At 39.5% G+C, this 22462-nt stretch overlaps 1 protein-coding gene across 1 annotated transcript in view; it reads left to right on the top strand.

Moving 5' to 3' along the window:
* The window catches only part of ITGA8 (integrin subunit alpha 8), a 185300-nt gene that overhangs the window by 8894 nt on the left and 153944 nt on the right, over positions 1 to 22462 (top strand). Inside the window, exon 3 of the mRNA XM_065921168.1 lies at positions 20651 to 20751. Within this exon, the coding sequence (XP_065777240.1) occupies positions 20651 to 20751 (101 nt within the window). The remainder of the gene's footprint in view (positions 1 to 20650; positions 20752 to 22462) is intronic.

Below are 22462 nucleotides of genomic sequence, written 5' to 3'. Positions count from 1 at the left end.
ACAGATCTGTTTGTGATATTGCGAAATTCTCTATATCAATCAACCCTGATTTCAGGACAGGTTGAAATGAGAGAAAAGGACATACACCACTGCAACAGGAATAGGTTTCTTTGAGAACCCTACACAGTTCACATTACTCACATCGTCTCACTCCAGGTGGAGGTCAGAGCTAACTCTTCGCCCAACCTGCCCAAGTTATGGCTCCATTTCTAGTCTACTGTCGTTCCCTGTGACTTGCCCGCATGTCTCTGTCACAGGCCACCCCTGCCTCCTGGCTTCCACAGTACATCACGGCAAACCTTACCTTTCAAGCATAAGTTACATACACCCATGTCTCTCCTCACTCTGAGCCTACGTCCTGGTTCCTCTCTCATGACCACCCAGAACATTTTATTTTCCAGCAATGATTTTCTGGTATTTTTCTGGCTTCTCTCTTCCTACAACTCCTGATGGAAAATGTGTTTCAGAAATTCTAAAGTTGCTGCAAATCCTAAAAATATCTTAAAATCCTTAAAAAAAAAAAAAAGGATGAGGGCATAACACTAAAAAATAGCATTTTCAAACATCCTAAATATGGATGTATATCCCATAAATGATGCTATAAATCACACAATTGGGTATTATAGAAACTTAAAAATGAAGCCCACCAAGAATCAAGATTAAAATGGGAAAATGCTTTTGTTTTAATGTTAAGTGAAAAAAATTTCAAAATTGTGTCTACAGCCTGTGGAAGAGCACAGAGGAGAAGGGCAATTAAAACTGTTTTTTCTTCTTTCCCTAGTGCATTTATTACTTATTTTTAAAAACCATGAACAGGTATTCATTTATGATCAGGAAAAATGATAATAAAACAAAACATGCAAAGATTTCTAGATGAAATTATTGAGTTCACTGAAGTATTATGAAGATTAACAGTGGAAGACCACGACTCAGGCTTTTTGACTGAAAGAAGTCTTAGTGGTTCCTTTTGTCTTGGGTATACATGGTAGAGTGGTTTATAAATGTACTTATTTACGTATAACTGCTTATGTTTCAAAATATTGACAATCAAGGATGTTTTCAATGATAATTGTGTGTGTAAAAATAAGAAGACGCTATTTATGACCTGTTTCTATTCTAGATTCTACATCAATAAAAACATAAGCTTGGTGTTCTGACAGTTTCTGGAGACTTTTATTTATTTATTATTATTATTTATTTGTTTATTTGACTGTACTCAGTCTTAGTTATGGCATGTGGGGTCTTGGTTTAGCCACGCAAACTTTTAGCTGCAGTATGTGGGGTCTAGTTCCCTGACCAGGGATTGAACCTGGGCTCCCTGCATTGGGAACATGAAGTCTTAACTTCTGGACCACCAGAGAAGTCCTGAGACTTTTAGAATAAAGATAGCTGTTAGCAGGGGGCAAACTGTCTTCCCGAGTCTTCCGGAAACACCCTCACAGACACATCCAGAAATAATGTTAGTCAAGTACCCAGACATTTCATGATCCAGTGAGGTTGACACATAAAATTAACCAGCACATCTTCTTTGTGACTCACAATATATATTATCCTAGAAAAGGCACTGAGAATTTGTGAACTAAAGAAACCCATTGGATTTGTAGGCTAGAATATTTTTTTGACAATCATTATTTCTCCTCACATCTCTTAAGCCAAAGAATGCCCAGGGATTACTCTAGTATCAAATAACCCCGGATCTCTTGGCGTAAACCAGCCAAGGTTTATTGCTTGTTCACGCTGTCTGGTTTATATGAGCTGGAGAGGAGCCTCTGCTTGTACAAGTGACCCAAAGACCTGGGCTGATGGAGATTCCTGATTGACACGTGCTTCCAAGGTCACTCTAACTGGGAAGACTTATGGCAAATTGCACCTCGTCTATTAAAGCTCCCACATGAAATTGACATTTACTGCTTCTCCTCGTGCTTGGTGGCCAGACTACTCCTAGGAAGTTGGCCATGCCATCTTATTTGAATATCTAATTATTTGAATATTTGATTATCTTCGTGTTAGATTGGTGTGTTTATGCACACTTGTCAAAGTTGTTTATACACAATTTTTAAAAGAATACTAGTAGTGAAATGCTCTAGAATTTAATCTTTGCAAATGTTATTAAAACAGTTTTCTTCTACCTTTTTTTTTTTTTTTTTTGGCATGCTGTTGGCAGTATCTTAGAGATATACTAATACTGACCAGGGATTGAACCTAGGACCCAAAAGTGGAAGCACAAAGTCCTCACCACTGGACTGCCAGAGAACTCCCTAAAGTTGATTTTTTTTTTTTTCTCTTTTTTTGTTGGCTGCACCTTGCAGCCTGCAGAACTTCCCCAACCAGGGATCAAACCCATGCCCCTTGCAGTGGAAGCATAGAGTCTTAAGCACTGAACCACCAGGGAAATCCTAGTATTCTTTCATTTCTAATGGACATACTCTGTAGGACATATCTTTTGGAGGCTCTGAAATAAAATAGTTCTTTGGGGCTATGGTTCTAATCCTTAGGTTTGTGGTAAGAAACAGACAAGACACATAGCAAAGAAACAAAGGTGTTCCTATCAATAGATGCAAAGATAATGGGGTGAAATGCATACTGACAATAAATTCTCAACTTGTTCCAACTGGCATCCAGTCTCTGGCACAGATACTGACTAGGGAGACTGAATACCCTTCATCCTTTAAGTTAGGCTCTTTGGGTGACATATTAAATCAGAATTTTTTTTCCCTCAAAGCACCCTTTGGCTTACTTTAATTCATTTTTACCTATAAAATGCAGTTGACCCTTGAACAACAGGGATTTGGCCTATGCCAATCCACTTAGGACACGACTTAGTGACTGAACAACAAATCCACTGAGGAGACATTTTTTAAAGTAAATACCACATTATTTCGGGGCTTCCCTGGTGGCTCAGATGGTAAAGAATCTACCTGCAATGTGGGGGACCTGTGTTTGATCCCTGAGTCAGAAAGATCCCCTGGAAAAGGAAATGGCTACTCACTCCAGTATTTTGGCCTGGAGAATTCCCGGGACAGAGGAGCCTGGTGAGCTACAATCCACGGGGTCGCAAAGAGTCAAACATGAATGAGCACCTAACACACACATTATTACAGGATCCTCAGATGGTTGAGTCTGCAGATGCAGAACCTCATTAGGGCAAGCAGACTATCTGCCTCCATAAGGGCATCTGGGCATCTGGAAAGGAGAACATCTGAGGTTTTGGTATCCATGGTGGGTCCCAGAACCAATCCCCAGAGTTGCCCAAGGGTCAACTATGTTCTCTTAAGAAAGAGTAGAGTTGAAATTAAAGCTTAGATTTGCTAAGTCGTGTCCAACTGTTTTGTGACTGACTACATGGACTGTAGCCTGTCAGGCTCCTCTGTCCATGGGATTTCCCAGGCAACAATATTGGAGTCTTCTGCAGGGAACCTTCCCAACTTAGGGATCGAACCTGAGTCTCCTGCATTGGCAGGCTGAACCACCAGGGAAGCCAGTAAACTTAGATTTAGCAGTAAAACCAAATTTCAGCAACAAGAGAAATGTTAAGAACTCTCTACAAGCAGTTATGGTCCTTGACCCTGCTTGTATGGCCGTGAACTTACCCTTATGGAATTTACAATGAACAGCCAGTGACAAGTTGACAAAAAGTATGGTAAGGCTAAAGGGAACAGAGAGTGATGTGTGTGTGTGTGTGTGTGTGTGTGTGTGTGTCCCCACACAGGCACTTTTTTCTGATTCACTCGGGTATTATTTTCCTGTTGCTGCTGTAACAACTTACTGTGTGGCTTTGAACAACACAAGTTGATTATCACACAGTTCTGGAGGCCAAGTCTATAATATTAGGTCTCACTGGACTAAAATCAAGGTGCTGGCAGAGCTGTGCTGCTTCTGGAAGCTCTGGGGGAGGATCTGTTTCCTTGCTTTCTTCAGCTTCCAGAAGCTGCTCACATATCTTGGTTCATGGCCCTCTTCCATTTTCAAAGCCAATATGTCAGATTGAGTCCTTCTTATACTGCTCTTCCTCTGGTTCTTCTTTGCTACCTCCTTCTTTCACCTTAAAATATCTTTGTTATTACTTTGGACCCTGCAGATAATCCAGGATCTTCTCCCTATTTTAAGTCAACTGGTTAGCAACCTTAATTCCATTCACAAACTTATTTGTCTTTTGTCATGCAGCCTAACATAGCCTCAGGTTTGGCGTATTAAGATGCAGACATCTGAACTTCCCTGGTGGTCCACTGACTCAGAATCTGCACTCCCAATTCAAGGACCCCGGGTTCTATCCCTCAGGAGAGTTGGATCCCATATGTTGTAACTAAGAGTTCACATGCTTCAACTAAAAGATCCTGCATGTCACAGCTAGGACTTAGATCAGCCAAATTAAAAAAAAAAAAAAAAAGAAAGCAAAAACATATAGACATCTTGAGGGCTATTATTTTGTTTACTAAAGGTGGTCAGAGAAAGTTTCACTGAAAAGGTGATATTTGAACAGAGGCCTAAATTAAGTGAAGGAAGGAACCATGTAGCGGAAGGCGGGGTAGTTCTAAATTGTAGGACAGTCAGTGTTAAGTCTGGAGAGAAGAGTGTTCTTGGGAAATGGAGAAGACCCACTGGGTTAAAGAGAAGTCAGTCAGGAAAAGAAAGATAGACGATGAAGCAAGACTATCTAGCACCTTAAAATTCAGTAGGACTTTGGGTTTTATTCTAAGAGTGATGGGCAGTCAATGGTGGTTTCGAGGAGGTAAGTAACAGAGTTTGATTTTATTTTACAAAGGATTGGTTTAGTGGAGTGTAGGCAACCACAGCAGAAGCAAGGGGATGAGGTAGGAGACATTCCCATCATCTGGTGATAGAAAAGTGTGGTTTGGGTTGAGTGATAGCAGTTAGGATTGAGAAATGGTTGGATTTTAGATTTGTTTGAAAGTGCAGTTGGTAGAATTTTCTTTATGGATCAGATGAAGGGTACAGAAGAAAGAGAATAATTTATCTGAGTAAATGGAGGAATGGGACTGAGACAGGAAACAGAGGAAGGAGCAAATCTCAGAGAAAGTATCCAGTTGAGTCCAGATAGGAGAAACTGGAGATGTTTATTAGGCGTCAGAATGATATCACATAGGAGGCTGGATAAATAAACCTAAAGTTCAGGCAAGAGGCTTGGAAATTTAAATGTGGAAGTCGTAGGTGATATTTAAGGCCATGACTGATGGAGTTAATGTGGATGAAGAGAAGTGAGGAGAAACAAAGTGAAGCAAAGAGAAGAGAGAAAGGGAGAGGGCAGGAAAGGTCATTTTTTTATCTTCATATTTTTTCTAAATTTATTTATTGTTTTTGGTTGCACTGGGTCTTCCTTGCTATGCACAGGCTTTCTCTAGTTGCGGCAAGTGGTGGCTACTCTTCGTCGTGGTGTGCGGGCTTCTCATTGCAGTGATTTCTTTTGTTGCAGAGCATAACCTTTAAGCATGTAGATTTCAGCAGTTGCAGCATGTGGGCTCACGAGCTGTGGCTTGTGGGGAGACTGGACCCCACTTCCCTGGACTACCAGGGAAGTCTTAGAGTCCCTGACATTTAAAGAACAATCAATGTTGAGGAGGATATATAAGCAATACTAACAAGAAGCTGCTGGTTAGGCAAAAGAAGTCAAGAAGCCAGTGAAGAAATTCATCTGAAGACTTCCCTGTGGACCAGTGGTTAAGAATCTGCCTGCCAATTCAGGAGATGTGAGTTCAATCCCTGCTCCAGGAACTAGATCCCCCATGACTCAGAGCAGCTAAGCCTATGTGCCAAAACTACTGAGTCTGTGCTCTGGAGCTCAGGAGCTGCAACAAGAGAAGCCGCCACAACGAGAAGGCTGTGCATTGCAGCTCGAGGGGAGCCCCTACTCACCGCAACTAGAGAAAAGCCTACGCAGCAATAAAGACCCAGCACAGCCAAAAAAAAAAAAAAAGAAGAAATTCGTGTCAGTTGGAGTGAACTTTGAACATCTGATTTGATAATGGAAAGTAACTGACAGCTGACAAAAGCAGGTGCAGTGGTGTGTGTCGGGAAAGGATGAGAAAAGACCAGCAGGAGACAGCCAGTCTACAGAGTCATTTTTTCCCAAGGAGTTCTGCCCTAAATGGGACTCCAGAAATGTAATCATCAAGGAGACATGATAGTGTGTTTGTGATCTCATAGGAGCTCTTCCATCCAGTGGGAAACGATGATGCTGATTACAGGAGGAGAGGGATGTGCAAAACAGATTCCTAAGTAGGTGAAAAGGGATGAGTGGAACTTTACATGGATGGAGGCACTGGCTTTGGCGGAGCATAAAAGTGGTCCATCCTCAGTGAGCAGAGAAGGCAGAGTGAGAGTAGGTTGGTGGGTTTGGTAATAGAAAGAAGAAAGTGATCCTTTTTCATTTCTTCTATGTTCTCAGTGACATAAGAAGCAAAATTATCAACTGAGAGTAAGCAGGTAGACAGAGAAGGCTGGGATAAGGAGAAAAGTTAAATAGTAATAGTCAAATGGCTGAATGAATTGAGCATCCAGGGACTGCCTGGTAGTCCTATTTAAAATCTGAATTTATTTGGGGAAGAAGGTGATTCTTTCGTTTCTTGATATCTTTAATTGCTTTTGTCGTACAAACAGAAGTCCAAATATATTTCCAGAACAAACCTTACACATGGCCTGAGTCAAATTACATGTGAAAAACATTTCAAATGATTTTATATGATGTAGAAACAAATGTCTGAAGAATACTGGCTAGGCCTTATTGGTTATTAAAAACAGGAAGTTGGAAATGTGATCTTTATTCTCTGGAAGACAATATAGATGTGGAAATAATTGTAGCAAAAAATTTATATTCTCATCTTGATCAGGTAAACTGTAACAGCAAGATTGTAATACATTTACTATTGCTATCCCAAACCCATATTTATTAATGTTACTATTAGAATTCTAAAAGCATACTTTCAACTTATTTAACTTTATTCGTTACTTGGTTATGTAAGGAACCAAATATTTAAATAGTGATATAAAAAATAATTTAAAACAAAAGCTTCATGATTTCCAGAAATGTATTCTACTAGAGGAATGAGCTAGAAGTCTCTTAAATTCTAAATGACTAGGTGGGTTTAGAAAACAATAGCAAGTGTGTCCATGGAGGAGGAATGCCAATGACCTTTCAGTTACTACTTTATATATTTCTTTATGCAAGTTTTCTTACTTTATATTGTTTGAATTTTTAAAAAAACAGTAATCTCAAAGAATTTCAATTTTAAAAGAGTTTTTGGCCCTACATTCTATTGTATTCTTTTCCATTCCATTTTTTTTAAGTCACAAGCATTTCTTTACTACATTTTGTCCCATATATTCTCTACTTTCTTACCCCTGTGTGAGTGACTATTTGTCATGCATGGCCCTACATTTTAAAGCAGGTTTTTAAGGAAGCCATTTGGATTGTTTGGCAAATAAGGAGGAATAGAATTTTGCAAGAGCAGCTTCATGAACAAAGTCTGGGAGTGAGACCCAGTAGGGACAGGGAGGAAGCTCTCTGAATGGCGGCCTATCTGAAGGTCAGGGGCAGGGTCTGGGATCTACACTGTGGAGGGTGGGATATTTAGATCTGATCTAAGAGGTAAAGGCAGGAAAGCGTGTGTGTTTGCATATGTGTGTACATGCATACACTTGTATATCATATATATATATATATGATACAAATAATAAAACTCAGTTATATAGAATGTTTCATTGGAATAACATATTTCTGTCCATCAGTGGATGAATGTGTAACACGTACACACACACGTTGTTGTTCTTGTATAGTTGCTAAGTCATATCCAACTATTTTGCAACCCTATGGACTGTAGCCTGCCAGGCTCCTCTGTCCATGGGATTTTCCAGGCAAGAATACTAGAGTGGGTTGCCATTTCCTTCTCCAGGGTATCTTCCTGACTCAGAGTTTGAACCCACATCTTCTGCATCAGCAGGCGGATTTTTTACCCCTGAGCCACCAGGGAAGCCATATATATATATATACACACACACATATACATATATATGTATATACATACATACATATACACATATACATACATACACACACAATGGAATATTACTCAGCCATTACAAAGGAGAAATCCCCTGCCACTTGTGTAACATGGATGAACCTTGAGGGCATTATGCTAAATGAAATGAAATAAGTCAAATAGAGAAAAACAAATACTATATGATCTCTCTTATTTGTGGAATCTTAAGAAAAAATTCTCACAGAAAAAGAGATCAAACTTGTTACCAGAGGTGGGGGTTGGGGGGCAGGACGAATGGGAGAAGTGGGTCAAAAGGTACAGATTTCCAGTTATGAAATAAGTAAGTACTAGGGATGTGATGTGTACCATGTTGACTATAGTTAACACTTATATGGCATGGATGAAAGTTGTTAAGAGAGTCAATCCCTAGAGCTCTCATCAGGAAAATAATTTGTGTGTGTATGTCTATACGAAATAATGGATTGTGGTGATCATGCCATGTTGCCTGTAAGCCAAAGCATTATGCCATGCACCTTAGACAGTGTGTGTGTATGAGTCGCTCAGCTGTGTCCAACTCTTTGCAACCCCATGGACTGTAGCCCACCAGGCTCCTCTGTCGATGGTATTCTCCAGGCAAGAATACTGCAGTGGGTAGACATTTCCTTCTTCAAGGGATCTTCCCAATCCAGGGATTGAACCTCGTCTCCTGCATTGCAGGCAGATTCTTTTACCATCTGAGCTACCAGGCAAGCCCTAATACAATGAAGCCCTACACAGTGCTGCATGTCAATTATATCTCAATACAACTGGTGGGGGAAAGAATAACACATTTTTTAATATTAAATGATAAAATGAATTAGTGTGGTATTTCCTTAAAGACTTGAAAATTCAAAATAAGATGATCAAGAGTATAAAGGTTGCAGAGGTATTCTTTCATGATTTCTAATTGTGGTTTTGGGATATAAGGAAGCATTCATTTGGAAGTTTCATTTTCCCGGACATAAAAATTGACCCAGATTCTTTTCTTGGATTTGTTTTTTTAGACACAGAGTTATGTGGCTACCAATATTTTGTTCTGAATTTTACAGAGATCTATTCCTTGTTCTCCGATAGATAGTACAATTTAAATGAAACATTTATAGCATATGCTAATCAAGGGAAAGAATACAAACAAACAGTTAAAGACTTCCTTTCCCCTTTTCCTGATTAAAAATGCCTGGACAGCTCCTTCAACAGCTTGAAGAAAATCCCTAGTGTGAAATACTGAAGGTGATGACTGGAAGTTACAGAGAAACTTACTGTTTTTCTGGGACAAGGCTGAGGACTTTATAACAGTTTTCAAAAACCCCCCACCTGCCACAGGGTTTGGTTGAACCTCTGTTGGCTTCAATTCTGTCTCCAGTGGTGATCTATCCTCACTTTGTGTAATTCCCCCCGTTCTACTCAAGGAGAAGATTAGAAAAATCTGCTTGTGGCCCATGTGTGCACCATATCTACACTCCCTCACTCCTGCTCAGAAATTAATATTCCCATGAAAAAAGAGCCAAACATTAGTAGGTTTGCCACCCACTGGGTTGTACCTTGATTGCCCAGAGACCAAAGCTATCAGTTTAGAGAGAGAGCTTCAAAGCCCAGAAATGTCAGACAAACCAAATCTACTTTATTGCCACCACCCATCACTCAGATTAGCCTACAGATCTGATTGTTTTTTCTTCTCTTTTTTTGCCACATGCCACAGCATGCAGGATCTTAGTTCCTAGACCAGGGATCAAAACTGCACCCAACCCCCCCGCCCCGCATTGGAAGCTTGACCACCCGGGAAGTCCCCAAATCTCTAGGTTTTTATCTTTAGGTTTTCTTGTTTTAGATCAAAGATGTAACAATGTTCACTGTAACAACTCAAATAGTACAGAAATATACACAATTGAAATATAAAAAGTCAATAAAATGTGTGTACTCCCTGCTTTCAAGAAAACCATCAGGAACAGTTCCGTGTCTGTACATTTAACATCCACACACAGAACATTTTGAATTTAAAGGATTATACTGAACAGCATACTATACAAGCTTCTGAATGAATAGATGGGAGTTTGGCAATTCATTCAATAAGCACGGAGGTCCCACTACATGTTAGGCACTGTTTTAGAAGTGGAGAGTACAGAGGTGAAGCAGAAGACGTCTTTGTTCATGGGATTCTTGTATATCTGGAAGAGAATGGATAGCCAGTAAACTGGCAAACTAATAAAACCATCTCAATGAATGGTAAGTGCTATGAAGAAAAGTCTAAAGCGTAACAGGAGAGAATGACTTAGGGTAGGATGAACTAGCTGCTTAGGGAGGGAGTCTCCAAGGAAGTGGCATTTGAGCTAAAACCTGAGTGACGGGGGGAAGCAGCCTTGCAGAAAACAGTGGTAAGAATATTTCAGGCAGTGGGAGTGAGGAAACAGTCATATGCAATGAGAAGAACGAAAAGCCTGGGCATGTTTAGGAAAGGCAATGTGTCTAAAGCTTAATGAGCTAGGAAAATGGGAGGAGGTGAGGTTGGAGAGGCAGGTGGGGGGCCAGGTCATGCTGGACCCTTCCAGCCGTGTCAAGAGGTATCATTGCAGAGGTGCTATGACATCAATTCAGGAGGAAAAAAGATGGATTTTTCAGTTAGTTGTGCTGAGACAATAGGCCTTTCAAACTGAAAATAAGACACCCATGCCACATCCTATATAAAAACAAATTCTGGGTGGACAACAATCCACATAAACAAAGTTGAAACACTAGCAAATATTGAGAAGATACTGGCAACATATATGTGGGGGAAAAAATCAGTACTCAGAATATATGTTGAATTCTTCCAATCAATGAAACTAAAATTAAACCAGGAAATGAGGAAAGGATATGAACTAGCAATTCGCAGAAGAAAAAAGTGTTGGTCCATAAGCATAAAAAGATGATCAACTCTACTGATAATCAGGGAAATGCAAGTGAAAACAGAAAAAATGAAAGACCATTTCATAGTCCTCCAGATTGACAAAAGCTTTAAAGTCCTGCAGTGGCAAGAGTTGACAGTCCCTCTCTCGTGCCTTGCTAGTGGGCATGGAAATTGGGCTACTTTGGAGGTCAGTTGCCACAGCTGATAAACAGATATGATAATCGTCTATGACCTGGCAACGTTATTTCTAGTCTGGTGTGAGAGAAACTCTTCTCCATATGCAGATGATGGGTGTAAGGACTCGCAGGGCACATGTTTGTTATAGTAGAAAAACTGAAAAACCTAATGTTCATACGTAAATGGAATGGATAAATAAAATGCAGAAGGCTATTCAATGGAATACAATACTACACAGGAATTTAAAAGAATGAGTTGGATCTGTCATCAAAACATGGATTATCTCCCCAAAACATAAAATTGAATGTTAAACACAACTACACACTCTTCTATACAGATAGTATAATACCACCTTTTTCTGTTAAAAAGAACACACAAAAGAATATTTGTCCTGTGTTGCTGTATGGGTATATATGGCAACACAAATTGGAATAGAGTGGAACCCATCACCTGTTGGCAGAGTCACCCCAAAGGAATGGAGAGAACAGTAATCATCCCAGCTGGTTTAATATGAATTGTTTCAAAATCAACTCATAATGGATGCCAAGTAAAAGTACTATGTACCCATTAAAATATGGCATGTTTGAAGAAATAAAGTATACTTGAAACCTTAAAAAAAAAAAAAGAATATTTGTCTATAATAAATTGTTGACCACTACAACAAAATCTGATCCACCACCTGCTTGTGTCTGTCTGTAAGTGAAGGATAGTTTCTACATTTTGTAATGATTGGGGGAAAACTTTTTTAAAGAGTAATATGTAAATGACACATGAAAATTACATGAAATTCACCTTTCTTTGTCCCTAAGTCAAGTTTTACTGGAACACAGCCAAGCTCATTTTTTAAAAAACATATCGTCACCTATATGGGTGGGATGGGGAAGGAGGTGGGAGGGATGTTCAAGTGGGAGGGGACATGGGTAAACCTATGGCTGATTCATGTTGATGTTTGATAGAAACCAGTGCAATATTGTAAAGCAATTATCCTTCAATTAAAAATAAATAAATTTTAAAAAATATTGTCTGTGGCTGCTTTTACTTCAAAGGCAGAGGTGAGTACTTCTGACAGACCATAGAGAGTCCAAAGCCTGAAGTGTTGATCCTCACTCCTTTATGGAAGATATCTGCAGATCTCTGTTCTGTGTTTTACTTGGACATTAGTTTTTAAGTGTTTGGGAGTATACACATCACATTCATGATGGTGGCTACCTCTGGAGAAGGAGGGGGAGGGGAGTAGAACTGGAGATAGATGTCAAAGGGTATTGTGATGTCTGTGAATGTGAAAAAACTTTAGTTTTCAATTCTTCCCGGTGGGAATACAAGTGTTTGTTTCATGAAGACCTTGTATCTTCCTGTACTTTTTTTTTAAAGGCTCAGAAAAGCTAAACAAGAAAATATATTTTATAGACAATATTTGATATTAATGCATCTAAATCTGTCATATATATACATATACTTTAAATTTTAGATTGAAATAGAGTTAATTTTACAATGTTGTGTTAGTTTCAGTTATCAGTGTTGTTAATTATTCAACAATGATTCAGTTGTACATATTCCTGTATCCTTTTTCAAATTCTTTTATGGAGTATTGAGCAGTATCCTGTGCTATGGAGTAGGTCCTTATTGGTTATCTGTTTTAAATACAGCAGTGTGTTCATGTCAATTCCAAAGTCCCAATATACGTTTTAATAGTTGAACAGTAGTCTTATTTTGTAGATAATAGGAATTTCTTTTTGTGATGGTTTTAATTTGAGATTCAGGATCTCTCCATGAATTTATAAGGTATCTGATTTCTTCTTCCCTACAATGCCTGTTTACATTCTAAGACCTATTTTCTATTGAAATTTAGTCTTTTTCTCTTATTGATTTGGGGACTCTTTTACATATGAAATCTATTGATTCTTCCTTTGAAAAAAAATCATCTGGATTTTCATTTATTTACTTTGTTAATAATCTCCTGTCACTTCAGTACATTTCAGTTGCTCAGTCGTGCCTGACACTTTGCGACCCCATGGACTGCAGCACGCAAGGCCTCCCTGTCCATCACCAACTCCCAGAGTTTACTCAAACTCATGTTCATTCAGTCAGTGATGCCATCCAGCCATCTCATCCTGTCGTCCCCTTCTCCTCTCGCCTTCAATCTTTCCCAGCATCAGGGTCTTTTTAAATGAGTCAGCTCTTCGCATCAGGTGGTCAAAGTATTGGAGTTTTACGTTCAACATCAGTCCTTCCAATGAACACCCAGGACTGATCTCCTTTAGGATGGACTGGTTGGCTCTCCTTGCAGTCCAAGGGACTCTCAAGAGTCTTCTCCAACACCACAGTTCAAATGCATCAATTCTTTGGTGCTCAGCTTTCTTTATAGTTCAACTCTCACATCCACACGTGACTACTGGAAAAACCATAGCCTTAACCAGATGGACCTTTGTTGAAAAAGTAATGTCTCTGCTTTTTAATATGCTCTCTAGGTTGGTCATAACTTTTCTTCCAAGGAGTAACTTCTTATTTCATAGGTGCAGTCACCATCTGCAGTGATTTTGGAGCCCAAAAAAATAAAGTCTGACACTGTTTCCACTGTTTTTCTATTTTCCATGAAGTGATGGGACCAGATACCATGATCTTTGTTTTCTGAATGTTGAGCTTTAAGTCAACTTTTTCACTCTCCTCTTTCACTTTCATCAAGAGGCTCTTTAGTTCTTCTTCACTTTCTGCCATAAGGGTGGTGTCATCTGCATATCTGAGGTGATTGATATTTCTCCCAGCAACCTTGATTCCAGTTTGTGCTTCTTCCAGCCCAGTGTTTCTCATGATGCACTCTGCATATAAGTTAAATAAGCAGGGTGACAATATACAGCCTTGATGTACTCCTTTTCCTATTTGGAACCAGTCTGTTGTTTCATGTTCAGTTCTGACTGTTGTTTCCTGACCTGCATACAGATTTCTCGGAAGGCAGATCAGGTGGTCTGGTATTCCCATCTCTTTCAGAATTTTTCACAATTTATAGTAATCCATAACAGTGAAAGGCTTTGGCATAGTCAATAAAGCAGAAATAGATGTTTTTCTGGAACTCTCTTACTTTTTTGATGATCAGGTAGATGTTGGCAATTTGATCTCTGGTTCCTCTGCCTTTTCTAAAACCAGTTTGAACATCTGGAAGTTCATGGTTCACGTATTGCTGAAGCCTGGCTTTGAGAATTTTGAGCACTACTTTGCTAGCGTGTGAGATGAGTGCAATTGTGTGGGAGTTTGAGCTTTCTTTGGCATTGCCTTTCTTTGAGATTGGAATGAAATCTGACCTTTTCGAGTCCTGTGGCCACTGCTGAGTTTTCCAAATTTGCTGGCATATTGACTGCAGCACTTTCACAGCATCATCTTGTATGATTTGAAATAGCTCAACTGAAATTCCATCACCTCCACAAGCTTTGTTCATAGTGATGCTTCCTAAGGGCCACTTGACTTCACTTTCCAGAATGTCTGGCTCTAGGTGAGTGATCACACCATCATGAATATCTGAGTTGTGAAGATCTTTTTTATACAGTTCTTCCATGTATTCTTGCCACCTCTTCTTAATATCTTCTGCTTCTGTTAGGTTCCTACCATTTCTGTCCTTTATTGAGCCCATCTTTGCATGAAATGTTCTGTTGGTATCTCTAACTTTTTTGAAGAGATCTCTAGTCTTTCCCATTCTGTTGTTTTCCTCTATTTCTTTGCATTGATTGCTGAGGAAGGCTTTTTTTTTTTTTTCTTTTTTTTTTTCTTTTATTAGTTGGAGGCCAATTACTTCACAACATTTCAGTGGGTTTTGTCATACATTAACACGAATCAGCCATAGAGCTATACGTATTCCCCATCCCGATCCCCCCTCCCACCCCCCCCTCCACCCGACTCCTCTGGGTCCTCCCAGTGCACCAGGCCCGAGCACTCGTCTCATGCATCTCACCCGGGCTAGTGATCTATTTCACCATAGATAATATACATGCTGTTCTTTTGAAACATCCCACCCTCACCTTCTCCCACAGAGTTCAAAAGTCTGTTCTGTACTTCTGTGTCTCTTTTTCTGTTTTGCATATTGGGTTATCATTACCATCTTTCTAAAGCCCATATATATGTGTTAGTATGCTGTAATGTTCTTTATCTTTCTGGCTTACTTCACTCTGTATAATGGGCTCCAGTTTCATCCATCTCATTAGAACTGATTCAAATGAATTCTTTTTAATGGCTGAGTAATATTCCATGGTGTATATGTACCACAGCTTCGTTATCTATTCGTCTGCTGATGGGCATCTAGGTTGCTTCCATGTCCTGGCTATTATAAACAGTGCTGCGATGAACATTGGGGTGCATGTGTCTCTTTCAGATCTGGTTAAGGAAGGCTTTCTTATCTCTCCTTGCTATTCTTTGGAACTCTGCACTCAAATGGGTATATCTTTCCTTTTCTCCTTTGCTTTTGGCTTCTCTTCTTTTCATAGCTATTTGTAAGGCCTCCTCAGACAGCCATTTTGCTTTTTGCATTTCTTTTTCTTGGGGATGGTCTTGCTCCCTGTCTCCTGTACAATGTCACAAATCACTGTTCATCAGGCACCCTGTCTATCAGATCTAGTCCTTTAAATCTATTTCTCACTTCCACTGTATAATTGTTAGGGGTTTGATTTAGGTCATACCTGAATGGTCTAGTGATTTTCCCTACTTTCTTCAATTTAAGTCTGAATTTGGCAATAAGGAGTTCATGATCTGAGCCACAGTCAGCTCCCGGTCTTGTTTTTGCTGACTGTGTAGAGCTTCTCCATCTTTGGCTGCAAAGAACATACTCAATCTGATTTCGGTGTTGACCATCTAGTGATGTCCATGTGTAGAGTCTTCTCTTGTGTTGTTGGAAGAGGGTGTTTGCTATGACCAGTGCATTGTCTTGGCAGAACTTTTTTAGTCTTTACCCTGCTTAATTCTGTACTCCAAGGCTAAATTTGCCTGTTATTCCAGGTGTTTCTTGACTTCCTGCTTTTGCATTCCTGTCCCCTATAAAGAAAAGGAAATATTTTTTGGGTATTAGTTCTAGAAGGTCTTGTAAGTCTTCAACTTCAGCTTTTTCAGCATTATTGGTCAGGGCATAGACTTGGATTACCGTGATATTGAATGGTTTGCCTTGGAAACGAACAGAGATCATTCTGTCATTTTTGAGACTGCATCCAAGTACTGCATTTCGGACTCTTTTGTTGACTATGATGGCTCCTCCATTTCTTCTAAGGGATTCTTGCCCACAGTAATAGATGTAATGGTCATCTGAGTTAAATTCACCCATTCCAGTCCATTTTAGTTTGTTGATTCCTAAAATGTCGACGTCCACTCTTCTCCTGTTTGATCACTTCCAATTTACCCTGATTCATAGACCTAACATTCCAGGTTCCTATGTAATATTGCACTTTATAGCATCAGACCTTGCTTCTATCACCAGTCACATCCACAACTGGGTGTTGTTTTTGCTTTGGCTCCATCTCTTCTTTCTGGAGTTATTTCTCCACTGATCTCCAGTAGCATATTGGGCACCTACTGACCTGGGGAGTTCATCTTTCAGTGTCCTATCCTTTTGCCTTCATATTGTTCATGGGGTTCTCAAGGCAGGAATACTGAAGTGGTTTGCCATTCCCTTCTCTAGTGGACCACATTTTGTCAGAACTCTCCACCATGACCCATCCGTCTTGGGTGGCCCCACACGGCATGGCTCTTAGTTTCTATGAGTTAGACAAGACTGTGGTCCATGTGATTAGATTGGTTAGTTTTCTGTGGTTGTGGTTTTCATTCTGTCTGCCCTCTGGTGGAGAAGGATAAGAGGCTTCTGAAAGCTTCCTGATGGGATAGACTGACTGAGGGGGATACTGGGTCTTGTTCTGATGGGTGGGTCCATGCTTAGTAAATCTTTAATCCAATTTTCTGTTGATGGGTTGAGTGTGTTCCATCCCTGCTATTTACCTGGGGCCAAACTATAGTGAAGGTAATGATAGTGATGACCACCCTCAAAAGATTCCATACATTTACTGCTACAGTCTGTGCCCCCAACCCTACAGCAGGCCACCACCAACCCAGGCCTTTTCTGGAGACTTCCGGACACCCACAGGCAAGTCTCCTGTGGGGTCACTGTCCCTTTCTCCTGGGTCCTGGTGCACAAGGTTCTGTTGTGCCCTCCAAGAATCAATTTTCCATCCTTTGTAAGTTCTGGCAGCTCTATGGTGGGGTTAATGACGACCTCCTCCAAGAGGACCTATGCCATATCCACACCCAGAGTCCCTGTCCCTGCGGCAGACCACTGCCGACCCACACCTCCACAGGAGGTGCTCAAAGACAGTTCTGTCTCAGTCTCTGTGGGGTCCCTGGGTCCTGGTGTGCCAAAGGTTTGTTTGAGCCCTCTGAGCATCTCTGGTGGGAATGGGGTTTGATTCTAAATGCGAATTCACCCCTCCTGGCACTTAAGAAGCTGTAAATCACATGCAGTCACTATAAAACTTTCCTCTAGCTTTTGGCTTAGTTTGGGATATACCAAGGAGAGAATTGCTTTGGTAACTAATGGCTCCACCGTCTCCCACTGGCCCTTCCAAGGGTTCTCTGGAGTTGACAGTGCACTTTGGGTAACCTGCGCCATCCTTCTGCTCCAGAGGGATGTGTGGTCCTATCCAAAATGCATTGCTTCATGTCACAGGAGTTTGGTCAGCAGATAGAAACCACTTTGGGCTTCCCTGGTGGTTAAAATGGTAAAGAATCTGCCCGCAATGCAGGAGGCCTGGGTTCAATCCCTGGGTTGGGAAGATCCCTTGGAAGAGGACACGGCAACCTTCTCCAGTATACTTGCCTGGAGAATTCTGCAGACAGAGGAGCCTAGTGGACTCCAGTCCACAGGGTCACAAAGAGTCGGACGTGACTGAGCAACTAAGCACAGAGTATTATAGCCAGGAAGGAATTTCGTGCAGACTGAGAAGTATATGTTGGATCATTGGAAAGACTGGGGCTGGGAAGGTCAGAAAGGTCACTGCCTGCAGATCAAGGCATCAGAAAGAGCAGAACAAGTATCCTATACTAATACACATATGTGGAATCTAGAAAAATGGTCTGACAGTGAAAGTCACTCAGTTGTGTCCGACTTTGCAACCCCATGGACTATTAGCCCATCAGGCTTCTTCTGTCCATGGAATTCTCCAGGCAAGAATACTGGAGTGATTAGCCATTCCCTTCTCCAGGGATGATCTTTCTTGCCTAGACACAAATAGAAATGTTTATATTTTCTTTTTATAATATTTATTTGGTTCCATTGGATCTTCATGGTGACATGCGGGATGTTTTGTTGAGGTGCACAGATTCTCTAGTTGTTCAGTGTTCAGACACGCAGGTTCAGTAGTTGAGGCACGCAGGCTTGTTTTCTCCATGGCATGTGGGATCTTAGTTCCCTGACCAGAGATCAAACCTGCATCTCCTACAATACAACGAGGATTCTTAACCACTGGACCACCAGGGAAGTCCCAGAAATGTTTGTGTTTTCAACATTATGCTCTAATCTGTAAGATGCTTCAGTTGTGTGTATTTTAGATGAGGATTTCCAGAACTTGCTTTTTAGTTTTTAAAAGTTCAGAAACATCTAAAGCATAATATTTTAAAGAAGGAAATTCACAATTTTCTTCTGACATATTCAAGTGTCAATATTTGGTTAAGACCTAAATATATACAGTTAGAACTGGACATGGACCAACAGACTGGTTCCAAATAGGAAAAGGAGTACATCAAGGCTGTATATTGTCACCCTGCTTATTTAACTTATATGCAGAGTACATCATGGGAAATGCTGGGCTGGAAGAAGCACAAGCTGGAATCAAGGTTGCTGGGAGAAATATCAATCACCTCAGATATGCAGATGACACCACTCTTATGGCAGAAAGTGAAGAGGAACTAAACAGCCTCTTGATGAAAGTGAAAGAGGAGAGTGAAAAAGTTGACTTAAAGCCCAACATTCAGAAAACTAAGATCATGGCATCTGGTCCCATCACTTCATGGAAAATAGATGGACAAAAGTGGAAGCAGTGTCGGACTTTATTTTTTTGGGCTCCAAAATCACTGCAGATGGTGACTGCAGCCATGAAATTAAAAGACGCTTACTCCTTGGAAGGAAAGTTATGACCAACCTAGAGAGCATATTAAAAAGCAGAGACATTACTTTGCCAACAAAGGTCCATCTGGTCAAGGCTATGGTTTTTCCAGGGTCATGTATGGGTGTGAGAGTTGGACAGTGAAGAAAGCTGAGCGCAGAGAAATTGATGCTTTTGAACTGTGGTATTGGAGAAGACTCTTGAGAGCCCCTTGGACTGCAAGGAGATCCAACCAGTCCATCCTAAAGGAGATCAGTCCTGGGTGTTCATTGTAAGGACTGATGTTGAAGCTGAAACTCCAGCACTTTGCCCACCTCATTCGAAGAGTTGACTCATTAGAAAAGACCCTGATGCTGGGAGGGATTGGGGGCAGGAGGAGAAGGGGACGGCAGAGGATGAGATGGCTGGATGGCATCACTGACTCGATGGATATGAGTTTGAGTAAACTCTGGGAGTTGGTGATGGACAAGGAGGCCTGATATGCTGCGATTCATGGGGTTGCAGAGTTGGACACGACTGAGCGACTGAACGGAACTGAACTGAAATATATATATAGTTTCCTTCTTTGAAAAGTCTGTAATCATATGTAAAATCAACTGAATATTAATTACCTTTATACTTTGGCCTCACTTAATAGAAGTTAAAAGTTCATTTGTAATGCATTCATTATAGAGTCAAGGAGGGAAAAGCAAAATGCATACCAAAGAGAGCACATACTGGTAAGATGCTCTATTATAAATGTCTTTTGAAATTCATTAACCATTACTGAGGAAGTTCAGTTAGAACCATGTGGGAAATATGTCAGTTGGCAACAGGAGTGAAAGAAAAGGTATTTGCTTTTTATTAAGACCTGAAGTGTGTCATAACTGGGTTGAGTTTTTACTCAGATGGTCCCCTGGTGCTGACATCTGCCAAGTGTGAATAAAGCTGTGTTGAGGTGTTATTTTCTGCGGCTGCATAGACATATGTTACTCAGTTAAAAACCAGGAACCTGGAGTCCTTCAAGTTTCCAGTTAGGCCATGCCTAGAAAGCTGTGCTTCCTGGACCAAAGGGATTCCAGGTAGTTTTTCTTTCAGAAAAGATTTGGAATTCCTCAGAGTAGTTATGAATGTTTGGTCTTCCATCTGATACAAATCAACGACCAGATTCCAGACTGTCAGAGTCTACATCAAGTTTGCAGTAGCCTTATCCTTGAAAATGTAAATCATTTTTAAAAAATGCTTTAAGTTGTGAACTGTCATGTTCAAATATGTATTTCCATTGAACTAGTATTTTTCTAAGTGAAAAGTCTAGCTTAGACTTAATCAAATAGACCCCCACCTCCGACTATGTGTATGAAAATTGTTTTTTAATGGGCAGATTCATTATCATGTATTTTAATTGGCTGCCAAGTTTTACAAATGACTAATGATCTATATGTCCTCCTTGCCAGACAACAGAAAGATAAGAGTAAATGGAACCAAGGAACCTATAGAATTTAAATCAAATCAATGGTTTGGAGCAACAGTGAGAGCTCATAAAGGAAAAGTAGTGGTGAGTATCAGCTGTGTGCTATTGGGGCTGCTATGGAGTGATACGTACACTGAAATGTTTTAGGACTCATATGTACAAAAATCCATTCATGTAAGAACGTATCAGACTTTCAAAGATAAGCTTATCAGCATTACCAAAAATATTAGTGCTTAAAATTAAAGAATCTACTTTAGTCTTTAAAGCAATAGGAAATAAGGCTAGTTTTCCAGAAAATTGGGTAGATCTTTTCAAATATTTAAAAAACTAATAAGGAAGATAGAAAAATAAAAGCTAAATCCTAAAAAGGGAAATATTTTATTGCTGAAGATTGATTTAAAAGGCTGATAGAAATTTGACCTGAAAAATAGTATTACTAGTATTAGGATTGTTTTAATCTCTTGTGATATCATTGATCCTCTTTAGAACGATCAGAAAGTTTTCTTTAAAAACACAGCTACCATAGAGGATCCTACTGTGATGTATGTCACAGTGTCCTGCCTATGTTTTCCTCTAAGAGTTTATAGTTTCTGGTCTTATGTTTATGTCTTTAAATTCATTTTGAGCTTATTTTGCATATGCTGTTAGAAAGTGTTCTAATTTCATTCTATTACACATCGTTGACTAGTTTTCCCAGCACCACTTGAAGAGACTGTCCTTTCTCCTTTGTATATTTTTGCCTCCTTTGTCAAAGATAAGGTGAACACCTTATAGGTGTGTGGATTCATCTCCAGGCTTTCTATTTTGTTCCATTGATCTATATTTCTGTTTTTGTGCCCATATTCATGTATGGCAAAAAACATCACAATATTGTAATTATCCTCCTATTAAAATAAATATATAAAAATATATAACTACCAATTGCATGGTTCTCTGAGTTCATTGATACTTTTTAAATATTTCTCATTCCCAGATAGAGATCTTTTGGCTTTAAAATACTGTGACTTTATGATTCTCTTCTCTGTAGTTCTAAGTGATAATACATGTCTAATTTATTGAGAAAAATGATATTAAGCTGATCTGAAAATATATTTTCTTGGGGAATTTTTTTACTGTTGGCTCTAATTTACTTACAAAATAAAGCAACAACTTTGGCTTTTAGGATTTGTTTAAATAAGAATAAGTATCTAAAGAAAATGCTTTGCTTTATTTGACATAAAACAGGTATCAAATATAGCTAACCCTCTTTAGTTACAAATACAGCATTTATAGTAGGTTCTCTGTAGAATTGTTATTTGCTTTAATATAGTTCTCAAATTCCAGAATTGGTTTTAAAAAAAAGCAAACTCTTTAATCCTTTAGTGATTTATGATGTATGTGAATAACTCTTGAAAAGCTAATTCCATCTATAACTACTTGGGGTTAAAAAAAATCTTTGGATACCGTACTGATTTTAAGTCTTCAAAATTTATCTGCAACATTATTGTGCATTTATTCAATATTTGTAAAAGTCTTCAGAATCATTGAAAATATAAATGACACACTATGTTCATAATAAAAATGTTTAATTTGGGGGCATGCTTGCAATTTCAAAATTATGCGATAGGAAATAGAATGCTATAAAGTCCCTTTTCAGTTTTAATAAAGAATTAAATTCTACCCTCTGTGACAATTGTTAGAACATCAAATTGCTACGAACAGAAGTATATAGTTTTGAATATTCAGGAATCATATGTGTACATGTTAAATCTGGGTCAAAGCCCGAATATTGTCATATCATTGTGCTTCACGTCTG

The sequence above is a fragment of the Muntiacus reevesi genome, chromosome 2 (assembly GCF_963930625.1).
Source record: "Muntiacus reevesi chromosome 2, mMunRee1.1, whole genome shotgun sequence".
In the NCBI taxonomy this organism is placed as follows: domain Eukaryota; kingdom Metazoa; phylum Chordata; class Mammalia; order Artiodactyla; family Cervidae; genus Muntiacus; species Muntiacus reevesi.
Note: the sequence above shows the minus strand (reverse complement) of the source record. Positions and strands in the feature narration are given on the sequence as shown.